This window comes from Ranitomeya imitator, chromosome 3 (genome assembly GCF_032444005.1).
Source record: "Ranitomeya imitator isolate aRanImi1 chromosome 3, aRanImi1.pri, whole genome shotgun sequence".
Classification (NCBI taxonomy): Eukaryota; Metazoa; Chordata; class Amphibia; order Anura; family Dendrobatidae; genus Ranitomeya; species Ranitomeya imitator.
Genome location: NC_091284.1, coordinates 466,404,993 through 466,418,838, shown reverse-complemented (window position 1 = coordinate 466,418,838; position 13,846 = coordinate 466,404,993). Strand labels below are relative to the sequence as shown.

Sequence of the window (13,846 nt, the reverse complement as noted above, 5' to 3'; positions counted from 1 at the left end):
TCATCAACATTAACAGAAATAAACACTTTGAAATAGATCACTCGGTTTATAATGACTCTATATAATATACGGGTTTCACTTTTTGTATTGAAGAAATGAAATACATTAAAGGGACACTGTCACCCCCTCCAGCCGTTATAAACTAAAAGAGCCACCTTGTGCAGCAGTAAAGCTGCATTCTACCAATGTGGCTCTTTTAGTTTTTGTTGCTGTTATTCCCAAAATAAAGGTATTTATAATTTTGCCCAAATACCTTTCTTTAGACCTGGAGGCAGGTCTGAACCCCCCTCTTTGAAGCGCCAAACTGCCGTCAGTCATATCTTCTGGGGCGCTGGTTGCCGCCCCCTCAGCGCTGTTTTTCTCTGAAATCCGGCGCCTGCGCTGTTCTCTTCTGCCTGGGGCAGGCACATTGAGCATTGGCCGTCTGACCTCACCTGCTGGGTTGCAGACTGCGCCTGTGCGGGCAGTGCGGCCACCCAACTACTGAATCCCAGCCCTGCAGTGTGTTATGCATTATGCACAGTGCGGGGCTGGGATTCAGTAGCTAGGTGGCCGCACTGCCCGCACAGGCGCAGTCTGCAACCCAGCAGGTGAGGTCAGACGGCCAATGCTCAATGCGCCTGCCCCACGCAGAAGAGAACAGCGCAGGCGTCGGATTTCAGAGAAAAACAGCGCTGAGGGGGCGGCGACCAGCGCCCCAGAAAAGATGACTGACGGCAGTTTGGCGCTTCAAAGAGGGGGGTTCAGACCTGCCTCCAGGTCTAAAGAAAGGTATTTGGGCAAAATTATAAATACCTTTATTTTGGGGATAACAGCAACAAAAACTAAAAGAGCCACCTTGGTAGAATGCAGCATTACTGCTGCACAAGGTGGCTCTTTTAGTTTATAACGGCTGGAGGGGGTGACAGTGTCCCTTTAACTTTTTGATGATTTTCTAATTTTATGAGGAGCACCTGTAGCTGTATTTAAACAACCCTTCTCTACCTTCGACTATTGTTCTAATACTAATAATACAACCTAATATCGTTTATGCTATATAATTTTGATCACATCTAGGAATAATTGCTGTTTGAAAATTCTTTGTAGAGATTGTCCATAACTGAAGATAAATTCAGCCATTGTAACTAAGTTTAATCTGATATTTTAAAAGTTTTCTTGTCAGAAAGGACTCTGCATAGTACTAAATGGATCAACAATATCCAGTTCTAAACAATCCTATCAAAAAATTGCAGCAATTTAACACCTCATATAGCAGGTAAGCCTACGCTATAAATTACTATAGCCATACATTTGCGCTCTAAAACGTATTCTTGTGGAGGAGATAGCCACATATTTGCTAGACAGACTTGTGACACGGACTAATCCCTTGTGGCTAGCTGGTTTCAAGATGTGGCCAGCTCTTCATCTGTCAACCAAACAATCATGGGTATATAAAAAAGTGCAATCAATATAAGGTTTGAAGTTCTTAGCTAAATTTGAGAGAAATATCATCAGACATTTTGAAATTAGTGGACATTGAACATGCATGATCTTCTATTAGACCAGTAATAACGCACAATTGGTAGATACATAACAATCCTTACCGAAACAATCTGAGTAGTCCTGCATCTGTTCTCCTGGAGACTTGTGACTCAGTAGCTCACTAGATATACTGGGTCCTGGAATATTGGTGTGAATCTCCTGTTTTAACTCCATACATTGCTGATTGGGTAGGGTGACATTGTACAAAAAGTTTGATACACTGGGTGGATCATGGGCTGAAAGCTTCGGGACTTTGGCACTAGGACCTGTGTCTGGAACAATCTTTGCTGTTGTAATAGGCGAGCAGTTGAAATCATGACCAAGTTTGGACTCTCTGTTGAGGTCTTCAATAGGTCTTCACAATAATTAAAAAAAGTATAAGTCACATAGAAAAACAATAGCAACATTTACATTATGTTTGAATTTCTTTCTGTGTTCTATAGTGCTTCTATCTAACATATTTAAAGCAAAACTAAACTTTTTTAAATTTAATTATTGATCAGCTTTTCCAAAGTTCCGATTCTTCTTAACATACTCCATTATCTTATTATTCTTCCATCTCTTAAACGCCTTACTGAAAGTGCTGTTTTAACTGTCTCGTTTGTGCACTTTGAAAGGCTTTGAGCTGCTGCTCTAGCAAGAATTCCTACTCAACCACTGTTTACAAACACTCCAGAAGTTCTCTGCTCCCTTCCCACATAGTGAGACATGTAACTAGTGCTTGAATGTGGATTCTTGTTGGAGCCGCAGTTAAAACAGTATATTCAGAATGGTGTTTGCAATATATTGCACTACCTTTTTTTTGCTTTCCTCTCCTACAAAGATTCATAACTTTGCAAAAGCTGATCAATAAATAATTTTCATATACAGTACAGACCAAAAGTTTGGAAACACCATCTCATTCCAAGATTTTTCTGTATTTTCATGGCTAAGAAAATTATACATTTGCACTAAAAGCATCAAAACTATGAATTAACACATGTGGAATTATATACTTAACAAAAAAGTGTGAAACAACTGAAAATATGTCTTATATTCTAGGTTCTTCAAAGTAGCCACCTTTTGCTTTGATGACTGCTTTGCACACTCTTGGCATTCTCTTGATGAGCTTCAAGAGGTAGTCACCGGGAATGGTTTTCGCTTCACAGGTGTGCCCTGTCAGGTTTAATTAGTATGATTTCTTGCCTTAGAAATGGGGTTGGGACCATCAGTTGTGTTGTGCAGAAGTCTGGTGGATACACAGCTGATAGTCCTACTGAATAGACTGTTAGAATTTGTATTATGGCAAGAAAAAGCAGCTAAGTAAAGAAAAACGAGTGGCCATCATTACTTTAAGAAATGAAGGTCAGTCAGTCCGAAAAATTGGGAAAACTTTGAAAGTGTCCCCAAGTGCAGTGGCAAAAACCATCAAGCGCTACAAAGAAACTGGCTCACATGAGGACTGCCTCAGGAAAGGAAGACCAAGAGTCACCTCTGCTTCTGAGGATAAGTTTATCCGAGTCACCAGCCTCAGAAATCACAGGTTAACAGCAGCTCAGATTAGAGACCAGGTCAATGCCACACAGAGTTCTAGCAACAGACACATCTCTACAACAACTGTTAAGAGGAGACTTTGTGCAGCAGGCCTTCATGGTAAAATAGCTGCTAGGAAACCACTGCTAAGGACAGGCAACAAGCAGAAGAGGCTTGTTTGGGTTAAGAACACAAGGAATGGACATTAGACCAGTGGAAATCTGTGCTTTGGTCTGATGAGTCCAAATTTGAGATCTTTGGTTCCAACGACCATGTCTTTGTGCGACGCAGAAAAGGTGAACGGATGGACTCTACATGCCTGGTTCCCACCGTGAAGCATGGAGGAGGAGGTGTGATGGTGTGGGGGTGGTTTGCTGGTGACACTGTTGGGAATGTATTCAAAATTGATGGCATGCTGAACCAGCATGGCTGCCACAGCATCTTGCAGCGGCATGCTATTCCATTCGGTTTGCGTTTAGTTGGACCATCATTTATTTTTCAACAAGACAATGACCTCAAACACACCTCGAAGCTGTGTAAGGGCTATCTGACCAAGAAGGAGAGTGATGGGGTGCAGTCACCAGACCTGAACCCAATCGAGATGGTTTTGGGTGAGCTGGACCGCAGAGTGAAGGCAAAAGGGCCAACAAGTGCTAAGCATCTCTAGGAATTCCTTCAAGATTGTTGGAAGACCATTTCCGGTGACTACCTCTAAGCTCATCAAGAGAATGCCAAGAGTATGAAAAGCAGTAATCAAAGCAAAAGGTGGCTACTTTGAAGAACCTAGATTATAAGACATATTTTCAGTTGTTTCACACTTTTTTGTTAAATATATAATTCCACATGTGTTATTTCATAGTTTTGATGCCTTCAGTGTGAATGTACAATTTTCTTAGTCATGAAAATACAGAAAAATCTTTGAATGAGGTGTGTCCAACTTTTGGTCTGTACTGTATATGGTTTAAAATGTATTCTCATTCGGTTGTCTGGTCTTTTAATAAAAGTCTGCAGCCATTATATGTGTTATGTTTTGACTTCTGAATAATTACAATGTGAGCTGTGCTCACTGTCAGGATTCTACAGAGTCGCTGCAGACACTAGGTGGTCACATGACTGCAAGAATTCAATCTGCATACTTGTCAAGTGCCAAACGAGTCATACGCGGCCTTTCACAATACAAGTGAACTGACTCAGGTCATGCACGTCTAGTTGGAATGTGACCAGAAGTATGTAAGTCACTTGTGGCCATGTGACCGCTTGTTCTAGGCCTCAACACCAAAGAATCCTGTCAGCACGAAGTGCACAAGCTGTAATGACTCAGAAGTAGTCGGCCATCACATAGAGTGACTGCAAATTTTTAGCAAAGGACTGGACTGCCCTACTAATGTTAGTAATATCAGTTTATCAGTCACATACAAATTTTTTTTTCCGTCAGGTAACCCCTGAAATTACTTTTACCCATTTCAGTATGTATGTACAGTACTCTGCAAAAGTTTTAAACACCTGAGGAAAATTGCTTTTAAAAATAGAAGTGTTATTAGTTTATATTTAGCAATTAATAAGATGCAAAGTGAACAAACAAAAGAGAAACCTAAATCAGATCAATATTTGGGGTGACCACCCTTTGCAATTCTACTAGATACAGTTGCACACAGTTTTTGAAGGAACATGGGAGGGAGGTTGCTCCTAAAGTCTTGTATAACTAACAATAAATCTTCTGTGGATATGGGCTTGCACAATTCCTTCTGTCTCTTAATGTAACCCTACACACTTGAGATCAGGGTTCTTTGGGGACCATATCATCACTTACAGACATCTTATTCTTCTTCACAATGTAGTTAATTTTGATGACATTGGCTACATGTTTAGGGTAATGGTCCTGCTGCAGAATACATTTGGAGCCATTTAGATGCCTACCTGATGGTACTGCATGATTGAAAGGTATCTGCCTGCATGTTTCAGCATTGAGGACACCATTAATCCTCACCAGAAAACCCAACACTATTTGCTTAAATGTAGCCCCAAATTTGCAAGGATCCTCCAAATTGCTTCACTGTTGCCTGCAGACACTCAATATTGTACCACTTTCCAGCCCTTTGGCAAAGATATTGACTTCTATTACAGACAAATATTGCCCATTTTGACTTATTGTCCCACATGCTGCCATTTTTTTGCACACCGGTCCTATTTCTTAATGCATAGCTGAGTCACTTGTCCTTGTTTTCATGTTGAAGATATAGCTTTTTGGCAGACATGCACTTCAGGAAATCTTTCATTTTTGATGGAAAGTAAGCATCATATGCCTTTCGTCTGCTCCACTAAGTTTCCTCGGCAGGCCAACGGCATCTACGGTCCTCAATGTTGCCCATTTCTTGGTGTTTCCTCAAAAAAGCTTGAACAGCACATCTTGAAAACTTAGCATGCTTTAACAATTTTTGCCTGGGAGAGACCTTGCTGATGCAGTATAACTTCCTTGTGTCTATTAGGGTACGTTCACATTTGCGGTTTGCGCCGCAGCGTCGCCGCCGCAACAAAACGCATGCGTCGTGCGGCCCTATCTTTAACATTGGGGCCGCATGTGCATGCGTTGTGTTGCGTTTTGTTGCGTTTTACGTCGCATGCGGCGTTAGGGCGCACCTGCCTGGGCGCGTCAAACGCAACATGTTGCATTTTTCGGGCGGCGCCGACCTTTTCAAAAACGCATGCGTCGTGCGGCCCTATCTTTTAACATTGGCGCCGCATGGGCCGCATGTGCATGCGTTTTGCTGCGTTTTTGTTTGCGTTGTGCGTTGCGGCGACGACGCTGCGGCGCACAACGCAAATGTGAACTAAGACTTAGCTGTGCTCAGTCTAACCGTAGTGTATGACCTGTGACATGATATTGTCTATCACAACCTCATATTTGTAGCAAAGTTTGGCTGCTCCTCACTCAGTTTTGTGTGTTTCAACATACATATAAATATGATCATCATCATCAACTTCTTGGTATGATTGGCTAATTCCTACAATTCCAACGTTGTACCTAGAAGAATTAAAGCTGTTTTTAAGGCAAAGGGTGGTCACATCAAATATTAATTTGATTTAGGTTTCTCTTTATTCAGCCACTCTGTATATTTTTAATTGATAGATTAATTGATAAATTAACAAACTGTTAATGTGTTAACTGATAAAATAAACTACTATCACTTCTATCCATGAAAGCATTCTTATTTTGCAGCTTTTTTTTTTCTCAGCTGTCAGAATACTTTGACAGGTCTAAGACTAAAGATGAGACAGCGTATAATTACCTATGAAGCTTAAATCGGATATGGTGACTGTGTTCTAAAATAAGCATCAGACTTTTTAAATTATATTCCGAAGGTTTTTGGAAGTGGATGCCAGCAGGTAAACCAAGCACCGCCAATGAAGTAGGATCCTTCATTATCTTGTCATACGGCACTGGAACAACATTAGACATTCCCAAAGCTTCGCCTGCAAACAATGATAGTGTAAGTTTACATAAGACGCCTCTATATTATGGGCATATAAGTGATCCATGTTCTTTTTTTTCCTTTTAGTGGATGGAAATATGGTGGTAATGTAAACCAATAGTGTCATTTTCATTGATCGGTTTTATGCTAATTTTTTTAAAAACCTCTTTCAACTAATTTACGAATAGAATACACCTGTTGAGGTCTGTATTGAGTACCTAAAATACAGAGGCATCAATATTGCATCAGTATTCTATCGGTATTTGATACATTTTTGCAACGGTATTTGCATTCAATACCAATGGAATACCAATTCATCCCTTTTAACTACATTTCTGTATTTCAGATCTGTATTACAGACGTATAATAATACGTTAGTCTGAAAGAAGCCATACAAAGACACAGGATCCTGTAGGCAGCTTGATTATCACTCCACTGCCTTTTAGGGAGGCGACTGTGCTCCTCCACGACCTGGAGACCATATAGGACCTTTTAAATGGTGAAAATAAATTGGCCAAAATAAGTGATGATATGGCAATACAAATGACATTCATTTATATTTAAATCTTTCAATTATCATGAGTTTTTACAATACTATACAGTTTACATTGTTGGCAGCATATCCATAGTTAAGTGTCATTGCAATGAAACTGCCTGAAAAGTCTTCGGTACTGAACATGTGTGAGTCTAACTTATGGCCTAGTGGCCAATGTGAAAGTGCACGTTTTATTAATGTTTTTCAAATATAAATAGCAATATGGAAAATTGAAAATAATACAACAATGTAAAAAAAAATACATCTAACATAAAAAGCTTAATTAAACAATAGGTCATTTTCTGATGACACTTTACAGATGTTGTCAATGACAATTGGGAAAAGAATTGTTTTATGACTCATCATTTCACATGTTTATTCTGGGCAATGATTGAAAATGAGCTAATTAGTGCAATAAAGGGCAACACAGAGTGAACAAATCTGCAGTGTGTTTTGCTTCTTACTATAGAGAACATCAAAGATCTCTTCAACCATCTTCCTGAGCAGATAAATGTCTGAGCTTGGTCCTGGGGATACTCTCTGGACATTTCGGATGCAATCCCTGTTTCTCCTTTGGTCATCTGTTTCCTGTTCCGTTCCATGAGCACCCGCTGTAAGCAACAGATTAGAGACAACTATAGAAGAGAATCTATGCACTGGAGGAAATAAATCTACATGGATACGGAACAAACCTGACATGTAGACCATTGAGCCAATGCTACAACTGATAATCTGGTTCATTAAATAAAGTTAAAGTTGTAAAATTGTCAAATAGTGATAATGTTCACTCATAAATGCTAATAATTCCAACATGAGTAATTTAAATACAGTATGTCTATGAATTCAAGAGAGTCAAAATGTCCTCATTTGAAAAGGAACTTTATATGTTTCTTACTGAATAAAGGTTTGTTTTTTAGATAATTCAGACAAAATAAACAGCTAGGTTCTGTTCACATTGCGTTTGAAGTATATGTGAGGTTGCATACAGGAGCAAAAACGCATTAGCCGGTATTAAAGGGTGTAGTGGATGGCAGGGATTTCCTCACCTGGTGGAGTTGTGTAATACACAACAATATTATTATTGTTTAAGAACAAGTGGTTCCTCTGCGCTGCTCATGGAAACCAGGAATATTCCAGGAGACTCAATAAAACCTTCATACGGTGATTATTATCTACGTGTTTCAGAATCATCCGATCTCAGTTGCCAGTCTCAATAAAGTTAATCAGAAAAAAAAAGAGAAAACCTCCCTTTTTTTCCTGTTTAGCTTTATTGAGCCTGGCAACTGAAATTGGATGATTCCGAAACGAACACGTAGATAATAAAACAGTATCAAGTTTTTATTGAGTCTCCTGGAATATTCCTGGTTTCCATCAGCAGCGCAGAGGAACCACTTGTTCTTATCCTTTTTAAGAGGCATAGAGTGGCATACATCGGCGATAGGTTCCTTCCCATGCGTAAAACCGGTATGCCATAAGCTAATCATTTACAGTATTTGCAAAATGCTGCTGTATAGAAAAATGTAGTCAGCAACATTATTCTATAAACCCGACCGACTATATAACAGGACTTAGCAAGAAAAACACAGTCATTTCTTTAAGCACAGATCAACCAGAAAGAATGATGGCAAGAATTATGTCCTGGGAGAGACAAAGAATTGTACATGTTGAACGCCAACCCTGTTATTAATTATATCATCAGTAAATTCTGTGGGGTGCAGCGACAATAATTTAATTTGCCAACTTCATTCTAAAGTATTAAAGGGAACCTGTAGACAGATTCATCCTGCCTGAACTGTGGGCAGCATGAAACAGGCACTCAATTCATTATTGCAGTGTAGGTTTTACTCCGAAATGCTGGGAAGCTTCAGCGCAAACATACTCAGGAGAGCCAAGTGGGGACTATGGCCTAATTCACCAAAACCAGCTATTTTCTCGCTGCTCTTGATGTGGAAGCGCGAAGGAGTCACACGCTCCTAATTCATTGAGATGGCTATTAACAAACTAGGAGTGTCTGTGGCGTGTGCCTCTGTGCCCAACAGTTACACTGTTGTAAATGTTCTTAAGACATGTCGCTTACAGTGGCATGTAAAAATTTGGGCACTCCTGCTCAAAATTACTGTGAACAGTTTAAGTAAGCTGAAGACGACATGTTCTCTAAAAGGCCTAAAGATAAAGATGACACATTTACTTTCTATTTAGGCCAAAAAATATACATATTTTTATCTTTTACATTTTCAAAATTATAAAAAGGAAAATGGGCAGATGCAAAGGTTTGGGCACCCTTTATGGTTAGAACATGATAACACCCCCTTTTGCAAGTATCATAGCTTGTAAACGCTTTTAGTAGCCAACCAAGAGTCTTTCAATTCTTGTTCGAGAGATTTTCATCCATTCTTCCTTGGAAAATTTTTCCACTTCTGTGAGACTCCTGGGTTGTCTTGCATGCACTGCTATTTTGAAATCTAGCCACAGATTTCCAATGATGTCCAGATCAGGGGACTGTCAGGGCCATTATATAACCTTCAGCTTATGCACTTTGAGATAGTCTATTGTGGATTTTGACGTGTGTTTAGGATCACTATCCCTTGTAGAAGCCATCCTGTTTTCAACTTCAGCATTTTTACAGATGATGGTTTCCATCAAGAATTTGATGACATGTCATTGAGTCCATTCTTCCCTCTACCCGTTAAATGTTCCCCGTACCATTAGCATGAATGATCAACCCCCATGGTTGGCGAGATGTTATTTTCCTGAAATTCTATACCCTTGTTTCTCCACAAATACCTTTGATCACTGTGGCCAAAGAGATCTATTTTAACCTCAATGGTCCACAGGACTTGTTTCTAAAATGCATCAGGCTTGTTTAGATATTCTATGCATACTTCTGAATTTTATGGTGAGGATGCAGGGGAAATTTTCTTCTAATGACTCCTTCATAAAGACCATATTTGTGTAGGTGACTCTGAATAGTAGAGCAATGTACCACAACTTCATGGTCTGCTAAAGCTTTCTCAAAGTCTTTTGCAATCAAGCTGGGGTTCTGATTTGCCTCTCTAGCAATCCTATGAGCAATCTTAGGAGCAGTTCTCACTGACATTTTGCTTGATCTTTCAGACCTTATCTTGACCTCCACTGTTCCTGTTAACTGCCATTCCTTAATTGCATTTCTAACTAAGGAAAGGGCAACTTGAAAACACTTTGCTAACTTCTTATAGCCTTCTCTTGCTTTGCAGGCCTCCACCATTTTCATTTTCAGAGTGCTAGGAGGCTGCTAAGAATAACCCATAGCTGCTGTTTTTGGCACAAGGTTTGAGGAGGCTGGGTTTTTATAAAGCTGGGAAATTTGCATCACCTGTTCTTTCCTAAGAATGATAGTAATCAGGCCATAACACTAGCAGGCTAATTAAGGCCTGAAAACTTGGTCAAAGTTATCTGAGCACACACGCCTCCAAAGGCGCTCAAACTTTTGCATCTGCCTATTTTCCTTTTTGTAATTTTTAAAATGTAAAAAATTGCAATATTTTATTTGTTGACTAAAATACAAAGGAAATATGTCATCTTTAATTTTAGTCCTTTTAGAGTTCATTTTATCTTCAACTTGCTTAACTGTTCGCAATAACGGTAATTTTTGATCAGGGGTGCCCAAACTTTTACATGCCGCTGTATATTTATATGGCAAGCAATATATCTGTATCCTAAATAAAATATATAGTTATAAATAAATGTAAAGCATTTGTTGAACTCACCGCAGAAAACCTGGAAGTCTGTTACCAACTCTTTCGTGGAGTTTATGAAAATTTTCCCCCTCTCAGTGCCAACTACAAAGGACTTGTCCTCATGAACTGCTACGCAGGCCACTTCAGCATTGAGTTTGGATAGGGCGGTGCACTGGAAGCAGAAAAGAAGCAGCAGCCTTTTAGCCGATTCCACCTTTATTTGAATCTATACACAATATTTGAGAAAAGTAACACTGTGGCCATGATTCATTACAACTGGCATTTTGTGCACCAGTCTTAATAAGCCAAATGAATTAAGAGGCATTTAACCCCTTCATAACGTGCCGTACATGTACAGCACAAGTCAAAAGAGGGTGTATGGAGCGAGTGCACGGTGTGAGCCTGCCCCATACTCGGCAGGTAATGGCTGTGCGTTACAGCCAGGACCTGCCTCTAACCTTGTTTTAACCTGTTAAATGCGGCTTTCAAACTCTGACAGCGACATTTAACACACGTATCATTCCGTGGGCCAATGGTTTGCTATGATATCTGGGGGTCTGCTGAAGACCGCCTTGCTTGTCATTATAGAGCTCCTAATAAGAACAGTAAAAATTAAAAAAAAAAAGTTTACAAAAATATGATTTTTTTTTTAAAAACCTATAAAAGTTGAAATCACCCCTCTTTTCCCCTATTAAAATAAAGATATTAAAATATAAAAATAATAATAAATAAATATATATATTGTAGCGTTTCCCCTACTTCGTGTCTTGGGGGACACTCGCTTGGCAAGAGAATAACGCACACAGGCACGGTTTTCTTACAAAACACAGTCTCTTAGGTTTATTTCACAACACTATAAACCACATCCTCAGAAACTTGATAACAGCTTGAACACCGTCTGCACATATTCAGCTTTACCACAGTTCCTGACTGACCCCGGTCAGCATGACACACGGACCTCGTCCGTTACCTGTTAGCGACCTTAAGGCTGTGTGCACACGTTGCAGTTTTTTCGCTTTTTTTTTTGCGGTTTTTCCTGATAAAAACGCTATAAAACCGCAAAAAAAACGCATACAATAAGCATCCCATCATTTAGAATGAATTCTGCATGTTTTGTGCACATGATGCGTTTTTTTCCGCGAAAAAAAAACGCATCGCGGTAAAAACCGCAGCATGTTCATTAATTTTCCGTTTTTTTGCGGATTTCCCACTCCAAAATGCATTGGGAAGTGTCCGGAAAAAACCGTGGCAAAAACGCGTCAAAACCGCGGCAAAAACGCATGCGGTTTTCTTGTGGATTTCTTGCAGAAAATGTCCAGAATTCTCAGGAATTTTCTGCGAGAAATCCTGAACGTGTGCACATAGCCTTACAAGTTCCTGGACACCTCTCGGCCTCAGAGGTGCCCCATACACAATGTCTCTCTCCTCTGACCCCGGTCAGCATAACACGGATCCCTTTCCGTTACCTGTTGGTACCACACAGGTTCTCGGATACCTCTCCTCCACAGAGGTATCCTTCAGACGTTCTCACTGACCCCGGTCAGTATTACCCACGGTTATCAGACCGTTCCACACACTGGCATGTGCCAGGTCCAGAGCCCTGCCATGTGCTCTTCAGGGAGACGACACTCCCAACACATGGGCTCTTCAGGACCTTCCAGCACAGACCATTCAGGTCCACATTCAGAGACCATGTGACCAGACCTCAGTCACATTATATGGTTGTAACCATTCCCCTAGATGGGAGTGTGTGTGGCTAGTTTGACCCTCCCATCTCTCAGAACTAGCCCTGCCAGCCTCCCTAGTTAAACAACACAATTCACTTGTAGGACTACAGGTCCCAGAACATCCTTACTTCAGGCTGACAGTTCAGAGCGTCTTCCTCTGCGACACACATACCGGCCATTCACAATAATGCCGGACTTTGACTCATCACCACACTTATATCTGCGACTGCCATGCATTCCTATGGCCTCCATACACCTCCATGCGCATCCTATGGCCTCCATACACCTCCATGCGCACTCTGGGAAGCCCATACAGCACCCCCCTACCTGTAACAGAGGTCGGTCTCTCTCTCTCTCTCTTTCCCTCCGTCCCTGAACAGAAAAGCTGGTGTTACACATTGCAAATCGCTACAGCGCACAAGCGAGAAGATGTCGATAGGCGCGCATGCCCCTAAGACCTATGTCATCACTCTGCCCACGCTCCTTCATTGGCTGAAATAATGGCGCCAAACGCGTCATACAAAACGCGACTTTGGCGCAAAGATCGCCGACCACATGGCCGATCCCACACTAGGATCGGGTCGGGTTTCATGAAACCCGACTTTGCCAAAAGTCGGCGACTTTTGAATTTGTCCGATCCGTTTCGCTCAAGTCTAGTCATAAGTATTCAGACCCTTTGCTTAGTATTGAGCAGAAGCACCCTTTTTGAGCTAGTACAGCCATGAGTCTTCTTGGGAATGATGCAACAAGTTTTTCACACCTGGATTTGGGGATCCTCTGCCATTCTTCCTTGCAGATCCTCTCCATTTCCATCAGGTTGGATGGTGAACGTTGGTGGACAGCCATTTTCAGGTCTCTCCAAAGATGCTCAATAGGGTTTAGGTCAGGGCTCTGGCTGGGTCAGTCAAGAATGGTCACATAGTTGTTGATCTGAAGCCACTCCTTTGTTATTTTAGCTGTGTGCTTATTTTAGCTGTGGGCTTGTTGGAAGATGAACCTTCGGCCAAGTCTGAGATCCAGAGCACTCAGGAAGAGGTTTTCATCCAGGATATCTCTGTACTTGGCGGCATTCATGTTTCCTTCAATGACAACCAGTCATCCTGTCCCTGCAGCTGAAAAACATCCCCATAGCATGATGCTGCCACCACCATGTTTCACTGTTGGGATTGTATTGGGCAGGTGATGAGCAGTGCCTGGCTTTCTCCACACATACCACTTAGAATTATCACCAAAAAGGTCTTTCTTTGTCTCATCAGACCAGAGAATCTTATTTCTCATAGTCTGGGAGTCCTTCATAGCAAACTCTGTTCAGGCTTTCATATGTTTTGCACTGAGGAGAGGCTTCCGTTGGACCACTCTGCCATA

General features: G+C 41.0%; 1 protein-coding gene across 2 annotated transcripts in view; it reads right to left on the bottom strand.

Moving 5' to 3' along the window:
- GTF2IRD1 (GTF2I repeat domain containing 1) overlaps positions 1-13,846 on the bottom strand; it is a 201,802-nt gene that overhangs the window by 82,053 nt on the left and 105,903 nt on the right. For both annotated transcript variants that reach the window (XM_069757450.1, XM_069757451.1), the window contains exons 3-6: positions 10,785-10,926; positions 7,503-7,649; positions 6,321-6,504; positions 1,584-1,876 (exon numbers count right to left, since the gene is read on the bottom strand). In XM_069757450.1, coding sequence (XP_069613551.1) covers positions 1,584-1,876; positions 6,321-6,504; positions 7,503-7,649; positions 10,785-10,926 — 766 coding nt within the window. The remainder of the gene's footprint in view (positions 1-1,583; positions 1,877-6,320; positions 6,505-7,502; positions 7,650-10,784; positions 10,927-13,846) is intronic.